Consider the following 24,602-nt stretch of genomic DNA (forward strand, 5'->3'; position numbering starts at 1 on the left):
CACCTTCATACTTTTTACTGTTTGTATTACGATCTGACCGCTTTTGGCAATCAGATAATGTTTGAAGTGTTTGGTTTTGTTTTCCTTGTGCCTCTGCAATTTCTTTTTCAGATTATAGTACAACAGTAGGCATCACTACGTTAAGATGCTGTCCCCGCTCCAAGGAATTGCAGATGAGGTCAGTGTGGGGAACCATTGCAGAGCAGCACTTTGCAAAAGTCTAGGCTATCATAAAGGTCTGATGCAGCTCAGGGCAAAGTTAATTAACCTTGATCAGCCATAACACAACCCTCAGCATCTCTGTTTTCTACATACCCAGTCATATCTTTACTCATCCCGGGCAGAGGATGAATATGAATGCCTCTTTTCCAGATGAAAAAGGCCAAGGGAAAGTTGTTTCAGGGTTACCTGGATATTGTCTGCTTATCATGGGCACAGATGAAAGTAAACAGCCGGTGCTCCACCCCTGGGTGGAAGGGAGCAGAGGAATGCAGTCCCCTCCCAGCAGCCAGATCGGGATGAGCCTGAGCCTCCTCCCTGGGTAGCACTTTCCATTGGGATTTCACACTCAAGGTCCCACTACCACCCTCCCAGCACCACCTCCCTTCTGCTGATCATCCCTGATAAGAATAACAACACCGAGCAGGTCAGAAGATCGCTTTAGGGCTCAATAATGGGTCTGTCACACTTCGGTTTGACACCTCGCCCAGGGTTGATGGTGTCCCATGCACCTCCTCAGCAGGAAAGCACCGTGCATGGTCTGGTCTCCAGCCTGTGGGATTTTGGGGGAAGTCTGGACTCCTGCTGGAATTATTCAGCTAGGGCGGCTTATAAATGTGGAATCATTCTCAATACCTCGGAGTTTTCCCAAACACACTTCTGCATGGCAGGCAACGTTGCTAGAAAAACATTCATTATCTGCTTGCTTGTTAGTAGTCCCTGGAACTCGGCTGCTTGCCAGAGCAACCCTCAGGGCACGGGCTGGGAAGTGGCTACCCCAGCACAGGGGGCACAGCCACAAGCCAGGCAGACACTGAGCCCAAGGGTGACGACTTTAAGGCAGGCTGGAATCTCTCCCTTTCCCTCTGAAAAGCCGCTCTGCTGAGCGCAGCAGCTCAGCCTGAGCTGCCTGGGCAATGTGGGTGGGTGGAGAGCTGGGAGTGGTGAACTGGTCCTGTGCCTGCAGCTATGAGTCCCCTTGTCAATCCCTTCCTTTAAACAGCCATCATCGGCGCCTGATTTCCATTCATTCAGATCTCGCCTGCAAATCCTTCTGAGCCCGAACATTTCGGTCCAGATCAGGACTAAGCCCCGTTTGCACTTCTGCATATCAGGGTGGTAATCTCAGGCAGGGGGGCAGGAAAGGCAGGAATAGTTCAGCATGCGGCCAAGCTGTGAAGAGGATGTTCCCTTGTTGCCAGGTTGGCTACCAGGGAGGGTTAGAAGTTCGATCTATAGCTTGGCACCACAAAGAATCACCACATGTACTAAATATTTGTTACATTAATTCCAATTATTCACCAATTAAACTGCCACAGCATAATAAAGCCTTCATCTTTTACACTAAAATAATTAAAATTCACTTTCCGCAGAAGTACCACTGCTTAGAGGGAAAAAAACAATACAAACCCAGCTTTAATTATTTTTTTAAGTCAAATGGTGTTAATTTATTATACAACATCCTTCCTAATCTCTTTTCTAACACTTTACACTTCCATGGATATCAGTGCTGGTTTCTAATAAGCAAGCCACTGGTTGTATTCTCCAATCTAAATGTAGGTCCCAGTCTCACAGATGTGTCTTTTCTGACATATCAAAAAAACCCTCACAGTATTTTAATTTCATTACTCTTACCCCTGCCATAGTGGGCTGGGACAACAAGTCTCTTTTTCCCACAAGGAAGAAAGGAATTTACCAGAGAAGGTTTAGATGCTTAGAGAACATGGAGTAAGATAATACAAGATTGGTGTGAAAATGTTGGGCATCCACCAGATATGCAGAAAGCTGGGGAAGGAAAATTCTCATCTCAGAAATAAAGAGAAAAGATATTCTGGGTACTGAGTCTGGAAGCTAACAAATAACTGCTCCAATTCAGCCCTGTCGTTCACTTTTAAATTACATAGATCAGCTCAGGGATGCCTCAGTCAGTTGTCCAGCTCTCAAGGGGGGGAAAAAGAAGATTCATAACACCAGTAGAAAGGGAAAACAAGTTAAATTGCTGGGGTTTGTGGGGGAAAAAAACCCCAAACCAAAAAACAGACAAAAAAAGACCCACAGATTTTCTAATCCATTAAATATTATTAATAAGATGCAGTTTATCAGAAGGTGTTCACCTAAAGGTTAGTCTTAAACTAAGTTACCTTCTGTGCATGAAGCCACCCTCCCTTTAAGCATTCAGCCTCTAATATTTTGGCTTTATCACCTGGAAGTCTATGGAAAAGCTCCCTATTTCTAATCGCTGGGGATCTCTTATCGTTACCCAGGTATGTTGTAAGACCGCTGGGACCCTGGGCACCAGAGTACAGCCGCTGTGATGTGAGGTCATTCCTGGCTGGAATGTGATGTGGGAAGGCAAAGCCTGTTAAGATGTGAATGCAGATGCAGGATGCCATCCCCTGGGCCGCACTGCTGGGGCACTCTGCCATCCCTGAGGGTGGTACAGCGACGATTGCAGCCTCGTGCGTTTGCTGTCGCCTTGTGTGAGTTGTCGTTTTACCTCAGAAATGTTGAAAATTCACCTGAGGGTGAAAAGCAGCAAAGTCCTGAGTCCTCTTAGGAGCTACTTCCTGCTGCGACTGTGCTTTCTGCAGCGCTCTGCCAGGAATCAGGCTGTGCAGCACCTATCACAGGAGTGAAAAGCTCTTTTCAAAGAGTCACTTAAAACCAATGGGCTTAGAATCACCTTTAATCGAAGATTTTCACAGCACCGTTATCCCTGCAGTTACTTTTCCCCTTGCAGCTACAGCGAACCACCTCACGTGTTTAGGTTTTCCCAGTTCTCCCTTTGGTTGGGGCATCATCGACCTTTTTGTGGCCCGCGGGATGAGGAGATGTTGTGCTGTGTAACCCCGGACTCAGAGCCTTTCTGCGGGGCACACTTGGCAACATTCCGCTTTGCTCAGATGAACCAGCACACCTTCTCTCTCCACAGAGAGGAGGAAAGCCTGAATGCCACCAGACCTGCCAAGCAGTTGTGAGAAATCTGTCACAGAGAGCTTTCGGGCTGGTCCTGAAGGGTTTAAAGTGCTCTTTTCAAGAAAGATTTTGGATACACCAGCGCCGGCTGTAAATACGATAAAGAGCAAAGCTCTTTCTCACCTCTCTCCGCTCATCGAGGCACTGACAAGGCTTCTTTAGCTGAGTAACTGCCATAATCACTTTTTACCTCCTCCAAACATAAATCAGCAACAACTCTTATAGGATGAGCTTTACTGCTGGGGGGGGGGGAGAGAAGTCAGTTTAAGAAAAAACTCACTTCGATAAAAAAAAAAAATCAGTTTAAGGGAAAAAACCTCACATGGATATGACCTTTTTTTTCCATTTAAATTTTCGGTAACAGCACATTTTAACGCACCTGTCCCGTCCCCCCCCTTCTTTCTTGAAACAACCTACAACTAATTCTCCCATATAAAAGGTACTTTTGGTGATTTGCAGAGGTATCAGGGATGATATTGCAGCTGTAATCCTGCCACACTGGGGTGAAACCTACAGCAAATTTTGATCTCAGCCACACCTTTGTAAAACTAGTTATTCCATGCTAAACTGTATAACAGAGATAGAAATCTTAACCATTAGTGCTGGAAGCAGCAGCTCTGTCACAGATGCTAACCTCTGGGTAGACTCCCAGCTGTGACCATGTAAAACTGTCCTGCTGAAGACACACATCACACACGTGTAAAAATGTCACCTCGGTTACAGCACGCAGGTTTAGGATAATTCTGGGGCACGATACAAGAGCTATGTTCCCCACCTCCATCCCCACCAGCGGCTGGCAGTGCAGCAGCTGACCTTGCCCTGCCAACCTTTTCCAGGCACATCCCCACTGCAGTTCGCAGCTCCGAGCACAGCAGAGGATGCAGAGATAAGCACCGAGCCCGCATTCCTCCCACGCCCACGGCTCCCAGCCAGAGGGCGGGTAAAGAGGAGGCAGCTGCTTCCCGAGAGCAGTTAGGTTTGAAAACTCCTCAAATCCTGTTGCCAGATGATTAAATCACAGTATTTAAGACCTTTTCGGGACAGAGGCTGAGTATGTGCTTGGCTGTTTATGCCTCTGCATTGTACCTGTGTCCATTCCTGATGGTCCATTTAGTAACTGGCTCGCAGAAATATCTGATACCAGTTGACTCCAGGCGTCCCCAAAACAGACATGGAGAGCAAACCCGATGTCCTGCGCTCACAGAGGCCCGGTTCACTATATTTTAAAGTCAGTTTGTATACTTCAAGCTTTAACAATGATGCAAACAAGCAGTCAGACATTCATATGATATTTTATCTGGCTGCACAAGGAAAATGGATTTTAAATTGTGAGCTGTTCATTCAGAATGCTCAACAGAAAGGCACAGAATTTAACCAGGACGTTTTTGGTAGGATGCTGTACCGAGGGGTCACATAGAATGAAAAGGCTGAATAAATCCCATGGCCAATTACATGGTCACTGAATCATGAAAAGGCCAGGCTCCTGGAATTTTGCAGCTGCCAGTAGATTCAACGGATGCATCAAACCAGCAGCAAACTCAGCTACAAGTTACCCTACCAGAGAATCGATCTGAAACAAAATAAACTTGCATGAAATCCCCATCATGTAGAAATTTTCAAGGGGATGCTGATAGACCTTAAGTCCCATTGCCTTTCCTTGTCTTTAGGATTCATCTGCTGCAAAACACATAAAATGCCTTCTGTGTTTATTGAAAAGCATACACATTTTAAAAGAGGTTATACTTTTAGTGAAATTGAGCCCAAAATTTAAGTGTGGTTATTTATTGGGAGCAGGAAGGGCATCTTTAAATTAAGTTTGGCTTTCCCTAGATAAGCTCTGGCACTCCACGCTGGAAAAAAAGTAGGCAACAGCTACATGACTTTCCTTCTACCAGGGTGACAAAACCTGTGTGACACAGGGAGGTTGCCAGCCCTCTATCATAAATAGTCCAAGGAATCTGAAAACTTTAACTGAAAGCTGAAAACTTAATCTGAAAACTATGAATACTTTAAGCCAGTATGGAGGGGCTGAGGAGCTGGCATATATAGAGTTCCCTCTCCAAGGCCAGGAAGCTTTAACGGAGGTGTAAGGAGAAAATTGGGAGGAATTCCCTCTAAGGCTGCTGGAGCTGCAGATGCAGCACAAGGAAATGCTGCAGACAGGACAATAATAAACCCAGACTTGAAAATTATCTTCCAAACAATGGACAGAGCATCCATGTGAGGCAAGGGATAACTACTGGCTCTGCCACTGCCTTACTGGGTGTCCCTGGACTGTTTTCCTGATGTAACTGAGTTGCACTGATCTCCTTTGCAAAGTGTTTTGAGATCTCACAGGGAAAAAAACCCCAAAATTAAGAAAGAGCATAAAACCACAAGTTCTCTCCTAATGTAGCACTCACAGGCTTCAAACTGCCAGAGCAGACTCACAGAAACTACCTGCGAAGAACACCCTTGAAATATTGATCTCCCCTTCTTCTGACACAAGGTTCTTCTCTACAGTTCACAGATATTTTATCCAGTCCTGCTTTAACACCTGAAAAATTCTCCTGGAGAGAACACCTTGCACATCTGCTTTTTATTTCCCTGACATTCCTTTGATTAAATCCTCCCATTTTACCTGGTTGTGTCACAGGCCACCAGCCAGCAGAACCAGTTTTTCTGTTTGCATCCTTCAGGTGTTATGCAGACCTCTAACTCCCTCCACGAGCCATCACCCAGTCCCTCACACATCCACCTCTATACCACTTCTTTATATATTTCCTGAGAATGCATTCTAGACCTCTTCAGTAATTTTTTTAGCTGAGGTCTCAGTTTTCTCCAGCTGCTCTGTGTGGGTGACGGGGTGGCGCAGACAGGAATGCTACATCCATGTGGGAAGACTGCATCAACCTCCTGCTCCCCTTCCCTTCCCCTGATTTAGTTTTCCTTAATTAAAAGCACACCCTATCCAGCTGTACATGGCCTCTGCCACAGCCAGGACATTTAAGAGATCCTTTAAGAGCAAATGACAACTCCTTAGTGGATTGTACAATCTGTCATCTTCTCTACCTGCCAGCAAGGACAGAAATCCACAGATTCCAAGGATCTCAGGAGCGCATGGAAATTTCTACATCATCTAAATTTCCTTGATAAAAGTTTCCAGGCCTCTTGGTTCTCCAAAGATACCTCAACAATACAATCCTAACTAGTCCTGCAATGCTGGCCATTAGAATTTTTAGCACTAGCTCAGTGTTATCTTCCCTTTCCCTCCCGCCTCAGGAGCCTCCAAAAGTTGAAGGTGCTTAAAGACACCGAAATAGAAATGTTGTCAAACATTTAACAGCTGATCCTACCAACAAATATTCCAACCTGGAGATGACTTCACCGAACCAAAGGAATGAGAATTCTCTCAGCCACGTGTCTCAGGTGAAATTGTTGCTATTTTCAGTTTAGGACTAGTCAAATTTTACCAGAGGACTACTACTAAATTGCCTCTTCAGATTAAGTTTAACAATGAATATGAACAATGTTGTGAACCAAAGTGGGAATATGGCAGCACCACCTGTGGAATAACATGCAGACCTGGTAGTATATGTTTGTTTTCTATATTACTTGACCCAACAATTATTAAACTAGGTTTTATGTCCTGTACTTTAGGAAAAGTTATTGCAGGGATACAAGGGAATGTAGGGGGAATTCACTGAGTGTACACTGATTGTACACTGGCCAGGGTACAATCCTGGTATATACTTGGATATTGTTGTATACTTCTATACTTTAAGGTCAGAAGGGACCATTCTGATCCTTTACCCTAAACCCCTGAGGCACAGCCAAGACTATTAAATTTTAGCCAGCAGTTCCTGGAGAGGAGAGAATTATTCTGTCCTACTGCATAAGTGAACTCTACTGAGCCCAACAGCTTGTTATTCATACTCTAAGGCAAGCAGCACCTACCACAATTTGAGTGATGAAATAAATAATAATGCAGCCAACCAGAATGGGAGATAAACTAGAAAAATCCTCATGGAAATTCAGCAGATCTGGGCTAGCTCCCTCTCAAAGCGCCCCCGGCCTCCCCTCCACACAGATTTTAGGGACAAATGCCAGTAGATCTCTATTGTTCCTGTTCATTCATTAGCTACAACTGCTTTTTCTCTTGTGCTCACACTTCAAGGTAAGGATAAGCAAGATTCTGGCCACATTGTGCGTGTTGAAAAAGTAACTACGAACCACAGAAAATACAGATGTGTTTTAAATACAAAATAACATTGCATTGTTTCCTTCGCAGTTTTAGATAATCCTCAGAAGTGAACCATATATATTTCAAGGTGATAAACTCCTTTCACCTCATTATCTTTGGGCATTCCCCTTCCATCTCCACTAGTTGTATCATTCCCTTTTTATTTTTACATCTAACCTCTCTGCCCAGCCTCCACTAAATGGACTCAGATCTAAAAAACCCTCCTGGTATTGTTTGTCACAATGCCATTTCCCATATGCCTACTTCTCATGCCTGCAGCCAGAGAATATTTGTGATTAAACCATAAAAAGCCTACTTTCAAATTGGCACCCTGTCTCCAGTGCTCCCTTCCACATGCACCACTGCAGATCACGGAGCCTTCTAAGGCTTCAAAGCAAAGGAGAGGGTTTCAGCCCAGCTGGAACAATGCATCTCCCAGAGCCACAGCTTTCACTTACCTCCCATGCTGGGGGTCACTATTTGCTTTCCCACACTTCCCTTGGGGCTGCCAGTCTGAGGAGCTGGAATTAAGACAGGCACAAGCAGCAGTTAAACCTGCTTAGGTACACGAATGAGTGTCCAAAATCACACCTGATGCTTCAGAAGTCAGGGAGAGCAAGCCCTGTTCCTCTGAAAAGCTCTCAGCCCAAAGATTGGTTTTCACAAGGAAATTTGTGGTGCAGTTTATTAAAGTCACCTGCTTCCCCTTTGCAGGTGTTTCTGCATCTCATTAAGTTGGCAAAGTAAACCCAAATACTCTCCCTCACACCTGAGCTGCTCAGCCCTCTGCTTAGAACCCTGGTTTCTTTTATGACTTCTTGTCTCCCTGATGACTTCGTCTCCCTGTTCCACTTGCTTTTTCCCTCCCCAGTCCTTGTATGGGCAAGTCAAGATAGAAACCTTAATGCCTCCAGCTGGTGGTTGTGCTTATTAGGAATTGTTCAAGAAATTCTCTCATGGACTGACAACAATCCCAGCCATCACAGTTTGGGAACTCACCAAGGAGGTGACCCTACGGACTCCTTCTCATTCAAGGACCACAAATCAAAGCAGACAATCTGGTGCTATAACCACAAAGCACTTTTGAGACAATTAATATGCTCCTACTTCAGCATCAAGTTGTCCTCCTTCTGGCTCCCATCCAGATACAGAAACTCTGGCTTCACTTCTCAGTGCCTTGTCCATAAGCAGATACAGACAAAAGCACATTTGCTACTCATCTACCTACTTTGCACCGAAGATGAAGCAGATCAAGCACCAAATACCCACCAGTGCCTTCCCAACACCACTCCTGGACAGTATTTTCCATTAGTCCCCCTCCCTCCCCTTGCAGTCCGACCTGAGCCAGGTACAGGTGTGCTCAGCACCCAACTCCAGCAACATCAGGGTGTCAGCAACATCTTCATATCTTGTCAGCAAATCACTAGGGGTACCAACAAGCTTTTGGTACAAAGCTGTTAGGAACTATGATTTGATAGAAACCAGGGGTAAGTAGTTCTGCTAGGAAAGAAGGGATATTCCCATCATGAAACCTCAGTGCAGGGAGAAATGGACTTTTTGTGTGTATCAGAGCATATCTTGGGCATCCTGACAGCCCAATGAAAATGTTTTAATCCCAAAATAAGAGTAGGACTGGACTGTGAGTGCTCCCCTAGATGTGCAGGCTAAGCCCACAGCCAGTTTCTGAACCTTGGCAGGGCCGAGGAGGGAGATGGAGCCAAGCAGAGACAGAACCCAGGCATGAGGCACAGGACTGCAAACTCTCATCTGATGCTTGCTCAGTGCCATTGAAATGTGCTTAGGCTGGCCTGAATTTTAGTCCTCTCTTGAATAATTGAAAAGAAAATTATTGTGGGAAAAGTTTCATGTAACAGGAAGTCCAAAGGATGTGCCAGATTTTGGCAGCTCCATGTTCCTGCCTGTAGCTCACAAGGCTCATCCTATCATTAACTGGCCTGTCAGTCATTGAAAAACAAAATAACTGCAGGGCACAGATGGACAGTCCTCTGCTAGAGGCCAAAACAATCGTGTTTCCTACTCCAGAACTTCCAGGAGACCTCTCAATGCCACCACAGTCTAAACTCTTCAATAATCTCTTTGTTATACTGCTGTCTCAACAAAAAACACCAAAAGAATCCTTATTTCTTTTAACAATTAATCCAAAGTTATTGGTCCCTGCTTACACAGGACTTTCAAATCAAAACATTTGTTCTTGGCTGGTATTATTCCCCTTTGACACAAGTACGGTCGGAAATCTAGAGAGAAAAGCAGAAGAATTATTGGAAAAGGAAGCAAAATACTTTCCAGAAGGTGGTCTCCTTACTTTGGGTATAGTTTAAAAAAGAAAAATTTGTTATAACATTGTATGTTCTGCAGAAAATCGGCCAAGTCAGGAAAACTTCAATTGTTCTTCAGACAGAGAACACAGCCAGGGCTGATCCTTGCTGCAGCCACTCACACAGACCTGCTGAATGCCTGGAAAACTACCTTGATTTTTTTTTAGTTTGCCAGTTTGTATATTCAGCTCCTTTACTTCCTTTTACTTCAGGGCCATGACAATTAATTCAGTTACTATCCCAGCTCTGGTATGCTCATAAAAAATTCACACCTCTTTCATAAATGTTCACCTGTTTAACAGACTTAAGTTTTAAAGGAAAGGAACTTTTTGCCTAATAATGGAAGTATAACTTCCTTTTTCACAGGAATTCCTACTATGACATTTGCTGTTTACAGGCTGTAAAATGAAATCTGCCCAGTGAATCTAAAGGGGGAAAAGAAGGGGAGGGAGGAGGAAAAAAAAAAAAGAAAAAAGAGAGAAAAGAATTATTTGGATTAAAATATCTTTTCTTAACCTTGTGGAAGAGGAGCTTTTCTGACTTGGCAGCACAGTACAATGAAAATGAAATCAATGCCAAGTGTCTTATCCTGAACTCTGAATGGGCAAAGTTCCCATTGACTTTCAAGATTTCTTCCCCTGCAAATGGCATTCAAGAACAGTTACATGCACCTAAGGCACGTCCACCACTATGTTCTGTCTCTCCCCTTTGTGTCAAGTAGGTGTATAGAATTTTTGAAATCAGCACAGCAAGCTGTGAATGATGCATGAAATGAATAAGCTGAGTCTAGTACAAAGGGGAAATCCTGAAGGCTTGGTGCAATCACTGCTCTACTATTTCCTATGGCCCGCATAAAAAACATGCATAATATTCTCCACAGAGACAAAGAAAAAAGCTCGCCGAGGCCAGAAGTCTCAATCAGGAGCCCCAGAAGAGATAAATGACAGAGGCTCACAAGTTTTTAAAATTGCTTAATTTCCCTCTTATTCCCGAGCTCTTCCCCGCTGGTGCCCGACTCCTCCAGCTCCGGGTGCTGCGCCCGTGGAACGTACACAGAGCGGGTCGGGGCTCCGGGAACCCGCCTCGCCTGGCACGACTTTGGCAGCAAAAGCCCGGCTTAGGCAGGAGTTAATGTTTCACACTTCGCCCCATCAGCCGAGGGGAGTTCGCTCCAATCCACCAGCACGGGAACCGGGATGGCCGGAGCACGGGAAGAAGTGCGGTGATTCCCAGATCAGCCGGGGGAACAGCCCTGGGATGGCAACGTGCCAGACCCCCAGAACTTCTTCCTCGTGTGGACGTGAAGCGGAGACTTGGCTCACTTCGGCACGTTCTAAAACGAGCGTTTTTTAAAAAATGCGTTTTTAAACCCGGCCAAGCCACGCTCAGATTGACCTGTCTTAGTTTGGATGTGCTACTGAATAAAATTAGCCTGGCATAAATATGTTATAACTGAACTTAGCAACAACAGCAAAGATGAGCATCCTGAGCGTAACATTGTGGTACATCCTTTTTTTTTAAGGTAAAAGTACATCTCTTTATGGATTTGCTATGACCCCACTCTCATGCATTGCAATCTCCCCTGCTGCACTAAGTAGGTATAGATATTTTAGAAACTGGAAAGCAGAGGTAGAAAATGGATAAAGGGCTTCTGAGGATGTCTTTGAAAGAAGCAAATCTAAAATCCTATTTACTTGACTAGCAACACAAAGCAATTGGCTGTGGATGGTATTCACAGCAAAGAATAATTAATTCCTCATCCCAAGGACGTTCTGTTGTGAAATAATCCACTGTGTTGCAATTATTACTGTGTCCAGTGGCATCAGTAAAAAGTTGTGATAAAGAAGCATATGGAAACTATCCTGGGAAACTTAATCTGCATTAACCACTAAATTACCCCATGCAAACAGATCTGCAATGACAGCTCTCCACACCATCCTTGGGAAATCTTAAAAGGAAATGATTCAAACTTCAACTCTTTTTTATTATTTCAATGTTTTGTCAGAATTTACTGACAAAATTTACCAACAAAATTTACCATAGAAATAATTTGAATTATTTGATTTAACTGGACAAGACTACAACAAACCTGGCATCAAGGTCTGTATAAGTAGAAAAGAAGCCATAATCAAGCTTCTCACTGTTGCAGGCACAGAGAATAGCAGCAACATTCCAGTCCTGAGCATCACCTAACTTCAGCTCTTCAGCTGTATTCATTCCGGAGAAATCATTCTTTCTGTTCACATTGGAAGATAGTTAGATAAGTTCCTACTTTCCAATGTTCCTGAAAAGTATCTTTCTTAGTCTCATGTTTGATATGGGAAAGCACTGATTTATAAACGCTTTCACAAAGTGTTTATGATAATGTTTCTCCTGAATTTAGTCTTCAACTCTTCTTATAGCAAAAAAATGTTAGAAATACAAAAACATGTGGTTTTAAAAATATTCTTAAAATACCCACAATCAGATTCCTCTGCAACTTATTAGACTTTACTCCCCAACCAGACTGTCTCAAAAATTTAAAATATTTTCACTTACCACTTTCTGTTGCAATAAAATAACTCTGCAGCTCTTTGGCACAGGAAGGAACCATGAAAATGTAACCCAATAGGCTGTTTTATTGACAAACTAACACTAACGCTTCTTCAACTCTTCTCTTCATTTGTTACCGCAAAAGCCTAACTATTGTCATTACACTTAAATGCTGACATTATTAAACTCTTCACAGCCAATGCTCTGTCGTTCTAAGGACAATGGATGCACTTGTATCTATTCTAGATGTTGTAGAATAAGATTGCAGGTTTTTTAACTGTGCAAACCGTTGCTAATGTGCTAATGATTTTGCGCACGCAAGGAACCAGCATTTACCAAGTGCTGGGGATTTCCGGAGCTGAGAATCCTGTGCAGACCGATCTTCCACGCAGCCAACCTGTCTCCTGCATAACTGTTGGCAACTTCACCTGGTCCCCCTGTGAATATTGATGGCTCGATTCTGATCCCTCCCACACGAGCAGGAGTAGGAAATCCCACATGGGCATTGCTCAAAAGGCATTTGGATTTAATGCACGCAGGAGGGATGTCTATAGCCAGAAAACACGAAAATGTAAAAGCTGAGCTCAGTACAAATAAGACATCCCTTCATAAATTTCCTGAGTCCAAGCAAAGGATGTAACAGTGCTCTTTGAAAAGAAAAAAAAAATGTTGTTTTTCAGGCAATGTCTCCCTCTGTGCTGTTGGCTCTCTGATGAAAATACACTCGTGTTCAGGAAGAAGAGGCTGCATCTCTATTTGTACTTAACGTACAAGGCTGGGTTCTATTCTTGTCGGCCTCCCTCCAGTGTGTGTGCCTGTTTACAACCCTTTCCAAAAGTTCTGACCACAACTTGTAAACTTCAGGATAAAGTTTAGCCCCAGGAAGCTGAAAATTGCACTAAGGATTTTACCTGGGCATCTCAAAACCAACAGCTCAGGAATTGCAGCCACAAGCCAAACCACTGATGGGAGCTTCCAGAGACAACGAGGGAGTTTACACAGAGGAAGAGTCCCTCAGGGACAGGCTCACACACTGCCCACTTAGGCCCTGACTTAGGGCAAACAGGGATACCTTGAACTTAAAAATACTGCAAACTTTTGAAGAACAGTGTTTCTCCCCTTTCATGGTGGAGAATCCACTTCCAGAAAGCTCATATGTAAAGAGCTTTTGCAGGCGTAGAGCTACTTATAATGATGCAGCTGCAGTTCAACTCTGAAGGTATTAAACATAGTTCCAGTGTTGGCACCCTCTCACCTGCTCTGAGCCCTCACTTTTGTCAGACCTGCCCTGCACATCTGTCTGGGAAGGCTGAGGGAAACTCGTTTCAGGGAACAGGATCTTCACACTTCCCTGCTCAGAGTTATCCTGGCACTGCCAGTTCTGGAGAGCACCAGCAAACAGTTTGACTCTCAGATGAGATGAAATAGGACCTGCTGCTGCCTGCAGCCCTGCCTGCCTATCTCCGTTACCACACCAACACCACTGAGACCTCCAGGTTATAGGGTGCTTCTCCTCACAGAGCTATTAAGTCGTGTTACTGACTAACAGCTCTACTAACAACCCTGCTCTTACCCGAAGGGCAGCAGCACAAACAGGAGAAAGCAGCGCCACAGGTTTGTCAGATTTCCCCAGAAATGCTACGGAAGGAGTTGAGCTGGAGGTCGGAAACACGCTGGGTTCTCCTCTGCAAAGTGATGACCCCCAGCCAGTGCCAGGGGGAGCGCGTGGGGCCAGGGCCTCACCCCACGGCCCCGGGGCTGCTCTGAGCGGGGGCAGCGTGCGCGGCCCGGGCTCTCCCCCGGTTTAGGACCCGACCCGCAGCAGCTGCTCCCGGCCATCCCTCTTCCCCAGGGACCAGGAGCCGGGTACCCCACCAGGGAAGGAGACTCTGGGTGTGGTTTACAAAACGTTCTCGCCTCTTGTAAGAGCCCGAAGAAAGCCCTGGCGGAGCTGGATGTGTGTCCCGGGGGAGAAGGCAGGAGCCGGTGCCTCCACGCAGCAGGACCGGGAGGCGCCGCGGGTCCCGGCCGGGCAGAAAGCAGCGGGGAAGGGAACGCGGCTCCCACCGCCCCCGGCACGTCTCGGGCAGCCGAGGGGCTCAAAGTCCCCCCGAAACCGCTGTTCGTGAGGGTCGGCACAGCAGGGCCCTGTAACCAAACCCATCGCCACCAGCACCCTCCCGTTTCTTTTCCTTCTGTACCGAGACAAACAGCGGAGAGTCAGCGGGAGCAGGCGGGGATGCGCTGCGCAATCCCGGCCGCTCTGGAGTCTGAGGGGTCGCCGGGCGTGGCGAGCTCAAACCCGGTCCGGGGCCCTCCCGAGGAGCTGAGGGCACGCGTGGGGCCCGGCCGGGACGCGGCTTGGCCCCCAGAGCAGAGGGAGCGCGAAGTGATGCTCAGCTCCGCCGGCCGCCCCGGGGTCCCGCGGGGGCTGTTCCACAGCGCCCACGGAAACACAGCGAGGAACAACGCAGACCCCTAAAAAAACAACAACAACAACAACAACAACAAAAACCAAACACAAAAACAAAAAAACAAAACAAAAAAAAAAAGAGGGCGTGGGGAAGAAAAGTTGTCCAGACTAAAGGCGCATATTGAAAAGATTCAATTATTTATTTCCTGTGGGGATTCCTGTAACCATTCATTTTTAATGGAGTCTAATTAAGAGTTCCCCAACGGGTTTTTTACTTTTGTAAATATTTCAGATGAGCTCGGGTTTCCAGGAAAATCCTCCACACACCCCCCAAAATAATAATAATAAAAAAAACCCCAACACAAACAAAACCGAATCGGAGACGTAATGCCCTTCCCTCCCCGTCGGCCGAGAGAAAGCAGCCGGGCCGAGAGGCAACAAGTGGCCGCGCCTCCCAGAGCAGCAGCTTGGGCAGTCCCGTTTTCCTTTAGAAGAACATAAACTGGAAGGATCACAACTCTGCCCTCTCCCACCTTCCAAAATGAAGCACGGCTCGGCAGCCGCAGGAATCCAGCCGAAAAGCGACGGCAGCTCCTGGAGCGGGCGGTGGGACCGCGGCTGCTGCGGGGAGCCCCGGGGGGAGCCCCGGGAAGGAGCCCCGCGCTCCCGCAGCCGCGGGGGGACCGGCCGCAAGCCCGCACAAACCTCCCGGAGACCGCCGACGTGCCTGATATAAAATTTATTGATCTCTTTCCGTTTGGAAGAAGGAAGCAAAACGAGGAGTAGGAACAGGGAAGGGGGTATTTCGATGACTTATTTGCTTGGAAGGAATCCGGTAACAAAACTGAAACGTTTCTTCAGCCGATATGTCAAAACATAGTTCACAGTAAAATTCACAAACCGATTTACATAAGTTTACAGCTTAAGAAAAACCAAGACACACAACTTACTATAAATAAAAGAAATGCGTTTGCGACCCGCACGGCTCTGCTCTCTCCCAACTCCCCCTTTTAAAAAGTCGTGAAAGCTACAGATTGTGGATAGAAACCAAGCGAGGGTCGGTAACAAAACACTTAATAAACCACAACGATATGTGAACAACCGAGTTTAAAAACAAAAGCCCGCGGTTTTTGTTTTTTTTTTTTTTTTTAATGTCATTGCAACGCTAGAAATCAAACTGGAAGATGCAAGAACTTATAAAAACTTTCAAGCGAACAAAACAGTGCCCAACCTAGCCGAAACCGGGAAAGAAGTTGCTGTGGTTTGAAAACTTCACAGCGGCTTTTAGGAGGCAGGAGCTGTGGTCTATTAAAATAACAGCTTGCTCAAATATTATTTTCTGTCCAAAAAAAAAAAAAAAAAAAAAAAAAAAAAAGACACAACTAACGGATTTCCTTTTAAAATTTCTCCAAAGTTAGTATTAAGTCCGCTAAGCCGAGCAACACTGCCGTACATCCCGGTGCAGTCAGGGAGCGGTGGTGGGGTTAGGGATTTAGACGGGGAGCCGTCCGGAGCAGTCAGGTTTATATGTGAGTCAGTGGTACGGTGCCATTCACGCCAGTCCCGGCACTCTGGTAGTGCTGGTGGACGCTGTGTAACCTGCTGCCCTGCAGGGCGGAAGGGTCTGTGGCATCCCCCCCGGGGGGCAGGTACATGCTGATCATATCCCGCAGGTCTCCCAGGCAGGCCCTCTGCGAGTGGGAAGTGATGGCCGGAGGCGGCGAGCTGGGCTCGGATTTCACCACGGAGCCCATGGAGCCCAGGCTCATGGCCGTGGAGGGCTGCTGGCCGTAGGCGGCGGGGGACATGCTGTAGGTGGAGGCGGCGTTCATGTAGGTCTGGGCCGTGGACATCATGGGGCTGTACTGCAGGCCCGTCATGTCGTAGCGGTGCATCTGCTGCAGCTGCGGGCTGTTCATGCCCGGGTGCTGGCTGTAGCCCAGCTGGTCTTGCATCAGCGAGTAAGCTCCGTTGGTCCAGCCGTTCATGTGGGCATAAGTGTCAATCCTCTGCCCCACCCCGACGGGGCTGCTCACCGCGTTGCCCCCCCCCGGGGCCAGCAGGTTGCCGGGCAGCGAATATTTGTCCTTCTTCAGCAAGGTCTTGGTCTTCCTCCGGGGCCGGTATTTGTAATCCGGATACTCCTTCATGTGCACGGCCCGCAGCCGCTTGGCCTCGTCGATGAAGGGCCGCTTCTCGGCGTCGCTCAGCAGCTTCCAGTCGGCCCCGAGCCGCTTGCTGATCTCCGAGTTGTGCATCTTGGGGTTCTCCTGGGCCATCTTCCGCCGCTGCCCGCGTGACCACACCATGAAGGCGTTCATGGGGCGCTTCACCCGGTCCTGGTCCGAGCCCGCTCCCGCTCCGTTGCCGCCCCCGCCGCCTCCGCCGCCTTTGCCGTTGCTCCCCGGAGCGGGGTTGCCCCCGGTGTTGCCCGGCGTGGGCTGCGGAGCCTTGATCTCCGTCTCCAGCATGCTGTACATGGCAGGGGCCGGCAAAAGGTGCGCCAGGGCGGCGGGCAGGCGGGCACCGAGCGGGGAGAGGAAGTTAGGCGAAAAAAAAAAAAACCAGAAACCAAAAAACAACCAAACCAAACAAACAAAACAGAAAGAAAAAACCTGCCTGGGCGGCTGCTGCGGGAGGAGGAAGAAGTTTTTCTGCCTGGCAGAGGCGCCGCTCCCCGAGGTGCCGGTGGTGCTGCGGCGGCAGAGCGGAGCGGCTCCCGCGGGCAGCGCCGGGCGATGCGCGCACGGATCCTGGGGGTCCGTGATTGACGGGCTATAAATGAGGGGGCGGTGGCCAATCAGCGAGCGGTTCCCGACAGCCCCACGCCGGTAACTGACCGGCCGGGGAGGGGGTGGGGGGACCCCGGACTGGGTGATGCCGGGGATGAGGGCGCCTGGCCCCTCCCGCCGCGCCCCGCAGCCCCCGGGCCCTGCCCCTGCCCCTGCCCCTGAGCGATGGGACGGGGCAGAGGGGCCGATGGGGGTCCCGCAGCTGCGGGCAGTGCCGCGGGGGAAGGAGCTGGACCGGGGTTGCCCTGCGGGGCCGCGGGAGGAGGAGCGGGGCGGAGCGCTGCGCTGCAAGCGGGAGCCGTGCGTTTGCCGGGCACAAAGAGGTTTGGGGCTCCCGGAGGATGCACAGCCCTGTGCCAAGCCCGGAGAAGCTGCCTGGAGACGGAGCGAGCCCGCGCTGCGCGGACGCCCCCCTCGGAGCGGGTGAAGGGGCGAGGGGACTGACGAGCTAAACTCTTCCACTTCTGAGCCCTCGCCTTGGGGAGAACCCACGTTGCCCTGCCGAGACCGGCCACTGCCGCCGGGTGCTCCGTGCCGGTGGGAGCGGGGCAGCCCCGCGGCAGCACGCAGGGGAGGCGGCGGTGCGGTGCGAGCGGGGCCGGGCTCTCCCGGCCATCCCCACCTACATCCACCCCTTTGCCACTTGAGCTTTTCCAGTCGACTGCCCTAAAGAAGGGGGGGCGGGAAGTGGGTGGAGGGGACGGCGCTTGCAAATCCCCCAAGTTTCATGGCAACAGAAAGTTCCCTCCGTGAAAGAAAACTTTGGCGGCGGATATGCGAGTGGAGCGGCGCCCACTAGAGCTGTCAATCACGGGCTTCCCTGTCCGTCCCTCCCCTCCCTTTACCCCTCCCTCCTTTCCTTTCCCAGAGGCGCGGACACCCGCACCTGCACGGACGGGGCCGGCAGCTCCTTGAAAGCAGAGGATGTGGCCGCCTCTCCCTGCCGCTGGGGGCCGAGGGAAGTCGGAGCGCGCTGCCCCGTCCCTGCGCTTCCTCGTCCTCCAACTCCGTCTGGGGAAGCCGGGCGGTTCTCCGGGTCGCGCTAGGGGAGGAGAGGCAAAGCGAGCCGCAGTCTGCTGGACGCCGCTCTGGGAGCGCCCCGGTGCCGGAGGAAGTGGGGCAGCACCGCCGGGGTAGCTCTGAGCAAACTGCCCCAGGGGCGTGTGGGGCGCAGGGAAGGGACATCAGTGGCCTTGAGGTCGGGACGTGTCTGAGCAACACGTCCAGTCCTGGGCGGCCCGGACTGGGGGGATGCTGTCCGGACTTGGGGAGATGCTGCCCGGACTTGGGGGGATGCTGTCCGGACTTGGGGAGATGCTGCCCGGGCTGGAGGGATGCTGTCCGGACTTGGGGGAATGCTGTCCGGACTTGGGGGGATGCTGTCCGGACTTGGACTTGGGGGGATGCTGTCCGGACTTGGGGGGATGCTGTCCGGACTTGGGGGGATGCTGCACGGACTTGGGGGGATGCTGCACGGACTTGGGGGGATGCCGCCGGCCCAGCTTCCCGGGCTTGGCAGGCATTGGTGTCGTCCCAAAGAGAAGACCGCGAGAGCGGGGAGACTCGGAGATCGGGACCGGGGGGAAGGACACCTCCAGGGCAGGGCTCCCGGTTGGACCCGGAGGCACAGCCCAAACTGGTGCCGCCAGCCCCGAGCCCGCTGCGCTGGAGGCACCGGGGAGGGGGCTCCGGGCTGGGGGGTGTCGGCGGGGGAACCGATCTCCGAATTATGCATCTTGGGGCGCTGCCCCCCCCGGGCCGGGGAACCGGACGAGCATCGGAGGTACTCTGGAAACATCACCGTGTCGTGGAGGGGGCTTTGTTTGAGCGGAACTAAGCGCTGCTGGGACTTAGCGTTAAGAGTCTCACTCGTTTTGTGCGGATTTCTTTTTTGACAAAATCATCTGTTGGACAACGTCGAAGGGGAAATAAATCCCGTGTGACTGGCTATGGTGTAGTCAGCGTTTTGTCTTTGTTGTTGGGTTTGCTGCTGGTGTATTCTTAAGTGAATTAAGTAAAAATTTGGCAACCCAAGGGGACAGGGTGACAGCAGAAGGGTTGCTCCAGGCGGGTGTAGTTCGCTCGTAACTTTTGCAACATCTTGGAAAAGCTTCAGGCAATTGTAATTAAACTCAAACCCCTCCAAATATTTTGACCGCTTCAGTCGAGGCTTAAGACCTGCCAAGCTGGACAGGAAAGAGGGCTGACATATATCCTCACAGTTATTTGATATTACTTGATATGAACGTTTGTTGGAAGGACTGAACACGCTGGCATGCAACAAAAAGTGTGGCTGTCACAGGGAATTAGAGGACTTGCTGAAAGCCTCCTGAGTGGTGTTTCCTTCGATGTTTAAATAAATATAATAAACCTTAAGTTTCAGACTCCTATTTCGTCTTTCGTGTTTGTGCTGCCTGAATCTCAAAACTATAGATTTTTCCCCCCAAAGCCAAGATATTTAAGGCTTTCGACATCCATATTATTTCAAAGCAAGGCAACATTTCTCTTGAAACGTTGCCAATCTCCTTGCAGATGAACTAAACCTGACTGAATAGAAATGTAAGTATATAATTGGTGGATTTCCACATTTCACGGGTCCCTGTAATGCTCCCCCTGCATTTGGCTTCCCCCGCTGCACGTGTTCTGAGGAATATTCCAAAAGCTGGCTGATTTCTGGTTCCAGAAGAAGGGATGAGCAGGGACCCGCTGCTCGAACCCCTCGGCCTCGGCGTTAGTGATGCGTGCGCGGAGGAAGCTCTCGGTGGGATTTCTTGGGCGATTTCGGACCCGAGAGGAGGGTCAGAAGCCAGCTTCTCTCCGGGCTTTACATCGGAGCCGTCTTTCCCCGCCCGGGCACGGCGCTGCCCGGGGCTGTGGCCGCTCGCAGGTCCCACCAGCGGCACAGGCGGGGCGGCTCCTTCCCCGCGCTGCACGGCGGCACCTGCGGCCGCTGTCGCACTGGGGGGACGACGAGGGACTCCTTCTCCTTGCCCTTAAAACCTCAGCTCGCCCGTGAGGCGAGCCCTGCTGTGCCAACCGCTGCTCTCCGGAGTTATCTGCAGAGCGCTTTAAAAGATCCCACCACCCCCTTGGCAGCGAACTCCAGCCTCCGCCCGCTCCCGGGACCGGGGACGGAGCCTGCCGGGCTGTTGGGACGTAAGGGAGGGGCAGAAAGCAGGAGAGGACCCAGCCAGCGCAATAAGCGGGGCGATGCCTGGAGCCATTTTCCTAAATTCCCTGCCCGGTGGAGGCCGGGACTCGGAGAGCCCCCTGTGCCTGGTGGGGGCTGGAGAACACTTGGGGTTGTGTAAATACAGTTGTCAAAGGCTGAGAAGCCCTTTTCTTGTTATTATTTATTTATGTGCGTTACAAAGGAGGGTGAGGCGAGATAAGTTTACGGTACAATCCAACATAACGCGAGAGAAGCCCCACGCTCGAAAAGGGCCATTTGGAAGGGACCGTCTGCTTTTTACTCAATCAGCGCCTAATAAACAACAGCCATTAACAGATGCTAATTGCAGCTCCAGAAGAGCTTGGGGGAGTCTTGGTACAGCGTCAGGGAGGATCGCTAGCTTTTAAAGACTAAGACAGGCACGAAATCGGCCCCGTTTAATCCTGTTATTAAAACATCCCCTTGGTCCCCAGCCTAATTCCCGACCAAGATTAGCAAGGACCTGTCCTCGAAACTTGCCCAGACAAGGGAGCTGGGTGCCCCTTTCGTTTGAACCCTGCTGACCCTCGCTAGGACGATCCTCCAAAAATGTTCAGCTTTTCTAGCGATGCTTAAAGATAAAAGTTCGCTTGATGCCTGTTTCAGGCTCGAATCCGTACCCTCCGACAGAATTTTCCAGCGTGGTAAAGTGGCTGCTAAATGGACCATTTCAGGCTGGTTCCACAGCCCAAGGTCGTTAGGATATTTTTTTTTTTTAATTATTCCCCACCTAAGTGTCATGTCAAAAACACCACCACCAACAAAACAAACAAACAAACAAACAAACAACCCAAAAACAAACCAGCTCGAGATTGCCTGCGAGGCTCCTGCCTCCCTCTCCGAGGGGCTGACATGGCTGGACCGACCTCCCAGCCCGGCGAGAGGGAGAACAAACCATTAGTTCCGACAAACGAGCTCCAACTCCTTTCTCTAACTTCTCCAGTACCTCGCCTCATGGACATCGCAGCTGCACTAGCGTCTGCAGCTGTCCCTGCTGCTCACGGATCCGGGAAAGCAGGAGTTACTTGTGATGACATCATTAAAAATCGCAACATTTAAGAACAAAAATCTTAAGTGCGTGGGTAAACCCGGCCAGTGTCTTTTGGGTACAGATCGATCCCTTTGAACTGAGCCTCCCAGTGCGTTCAGGAGGCAGCGGCGAATGTTGTTTTTAATCAGTTCTCTCCCCTCCTTCCCCAGCTGAACTTTTATTTGGCTTCTGACAACAATAGCGGGCTGCAAACAGACCTCTTGGAGCGCCCCCTGAATAGACCCTTTTCGAGCCCGGATTGTTTCCACCGCCACAAAAAAACAACCAGTAGCTCCGTTTCTTAATTGGGTTGTTCCTGGCCCTCGTTCATTCAGGTGTTCGCGAGGAATTTGTTTATTAGCCTTTGACAAACGGCTCCTGGCAATCGCCTCATGGAGTTGGCTTCAGCGGGAGCGGAGGGATGCAGGGGGGCTGGGGGGAAATGCGATTTGCTAATAAGGACTCTCTCCATCTCCAAGTTACCAATTAAGAGTTGCAGAGGGGACCACCAGCACATGACGACTCACCAGGGCTCGCTGCGGAGCCCCAAGGATTTAGTTCATGTGTTTTCACGCAAAAACACCGAGTAAAAAACGAGCACGAAAAGTGATGCTAAAGAGACCACCACCGCTGCTCCCTGCGCCGGCTGCTGGAGGGCAGTCCGTGCCAAGCCTGGCAGGAATCTCTTTCCCGATGCACGAGACAGTAACAGGAACTTTCTGCAACTTCCCTCTGCTGTTCCAAGACCAACCGTACAGAACCCCCGAAAGAGTCACCCGGCCCTGGCACAGCCTGCCCGGGAGAGTGGTGGAGTCCCCACCCGCGGCGGGGCTTAAAAGCCCTGTAGATGTGGCACTTGGGGACATGGTTTAGTGGCGGGCTTGGCACTGCCAGCTTTACTCGATGGGCTTGAGAGTCTTTTCCAACCTAAACGATTCTGTCATCCTACCGCCTCAGCTCCCGCACGCTTTGCTCTCCCCGCCCCTGCGGAGCGGGGGGCACCGCACCGGGCATTCCCTCGAGCCCCCCGGGGAGGCGAGAGCCCCCGGGAAGGGGAGCCCCGCGCTCGGTGCGGGGTGGCACCGGGGTGGAACGAGCGCCCCGTGCCCCGGGGACGGTGCGGGCGAGCCCCGGGTGCTGCGGGCACCGCCCGCGCTCCTCCCGCGCCTCCCGGGGGGCTCCGGGCGCTGCAGCCCCTTCCCCCGGGCCGGGGATCCGCCCCCTGCCCGGACTTGTTGCTGTGCTTTAGCTGAGATGTCGCCGGTCTCTTTCTTAAATAAATAAATAAATAAATAAATAAAAAACCTCCCTCAAACAACAAACAAAAAACCCCCAAACCAAACCCCACCAGCTCAGAGCATCTCTCTTCTGCCCGTTTGAAACTTGGCGACTCTTTCCCCCGACGTTTTCCATACAGATCCAGTAGCCCACCTTATTTACTGGTTATGATGGTCACGTTCCTGTTTAGGTGTTAGATTGGAAATCAGACATGAATTGTAAAACTCTAACTTGCTAATTAGCTGCAAATAAACTGTTCATTAAGGGCAAATTAAAATCAAAACACACCTTATTGCTACTCTCTGACACACAATTTTGAAGGCACATATTGTTTCTAACTACAGCCTGTATCACTGGCACAGCAAATTGAGATCCTGAAAGGTTTCTCTCCAGGATAAATAATTAAAATATATTCTACTTTAATTGACATTATAGAGGACACAAATGAGATTTTCCTTTTAGAAAGAAATAGCAGTTTCTAAATAAAGCTTTGCAGGCTGCAGAATGGAGGTTTCAAGCAAATGAATAGTCATTACTACCTTTTCAATGATGTGGGCCTTTTGATCAGAAAAGAAATTAGCTCTAAAGGACAGACAATAGGAAGCCTGCCCTGCAATAGGAAGAAAATTAGATGGCTAAGGCTCTTAACAACACCTATTTCTATAAACCACGGAGCTTCTTGCTTTTCAATTACAGCTGTTCATTTCATATAAGGAAAGTGGAAAAACACAGGGGGGAATATAAACTCTGTTGCACCAAAAAAAAGCCCGAGTTGGGGCAGGCAGCCAGTTTTCCCATTTCCCCTTTGTTTTTGTTATAATCAGTTAACCAATATTACATATTTTATAATGCTCAGACTATCCAGCATAGGTCAGTCAAGAGAGACTGTATTCAGTAAAGGAACTAGTACAAGATAAACTTCATAGGTAGTTGGATGTTTCCACTGCACATCAAATAATATATTTGGCACGTGCATCTCATACTTGTGTGCATTCTTCAGGGGAAAAAAAGCAAGACTGAAGAACTCGAGGGAAAAAGAATGCTGAATAACACACTGTTATCTTTTGGTTATAGTAAAGAACTAACTCCAGTTCTTCTGAATTGAACTTATTGTTCTTTTGTTACCCTCAGGACTGACAGATTATTTCAGACATGTTCTCCCCACATCACTTTTAAACCACACATCTCAGATATTTTAGAAATCATACTCCTGCTCTTAAAATTGGTAAATTAACTTATTGTGTGGTAACTTCAAAATATGGGTTCTCTTTCAAGTTATTTCGTTTGAATGTTATTTTTGAACGTTGTTATTTCTCCTGAATACCAAAATAACGTAAGTTTTCTTCTAAATCTGAGACACAATCATAAAAACACTCCTTTCTTCCTCCACCAGTTCTCCCTAGCCATACTTCTATGATTAGGTGTAACAAGAGGATGACAATTTGCTATTAGCCAATCAATATACTGTAATTGAAATAATCTTTCAGTGCTAATTTAAACACATAATAAAAGCTTGTAGTAAACAAGTCCCGTTCTCATGCTGACTCAGCTGGACTATAGGGATTTCTTTAAGAAATAACATAAAATCACAAA

General features: G+C 49.1%; 1 protein-coding gene across 1 annotated transcript; it reads right to left on the reverse strand.

Annotated features, from left to right (window-relative positions):
* Window positions 1-15,412: 15,412 nt before the first annotated feature.
* Window positions 15,413-17,433, reverse strand: LOC116793790 (transcription factor SOX-3-like). The gene is made up of 2 exons (XM_032701912.1): window positions 17,319-17,433; window positions 15,413-17,226 (listed from the first exon to the last, which is right to left on the reverse strand). The coding sequence occupies exon 2, from the start codon at window positions 17,176-17,178 to the stop codon at window positions 16,222-16,224; it is 957 nt and encodes a 318-aa protein (XP_032557803.1). The 5' UTR covers window positions 17,179-17,226; window positions 17,319-17,433; the 3' UTR covers window positions 15,413-16,221.
* Between the last annotated feature and the right edge of the window lie 7,169 nt (window positions 17,434-24,602).

Source organism: Chiroxiphia lanceolata, chromosome 14 (genome assembly GCF_009829145.1).
Source record: "Chiroxiphia lanceolata isolate bChiLan1 chromosome 14, bChiLan1.pri, whole genome shotgun sequence".
Classification (NCBI taxonomy): Eukaryota; Metazoa; Chordata; class Aves; order Passeriformes; family Pipridae; genus Chiroxiphia; species Chiroxiphia lanceolata.

What these genes read in the sequence shown, in the direction of transcription:
- LOC116793790 (XM_032701912.1), bottom strand. Translation starts at nt 17,178, where the DNA reads ATGTACAGCATGCTGGAGACGGAGATCAAGGCTCCGCAGCCCACGCCG.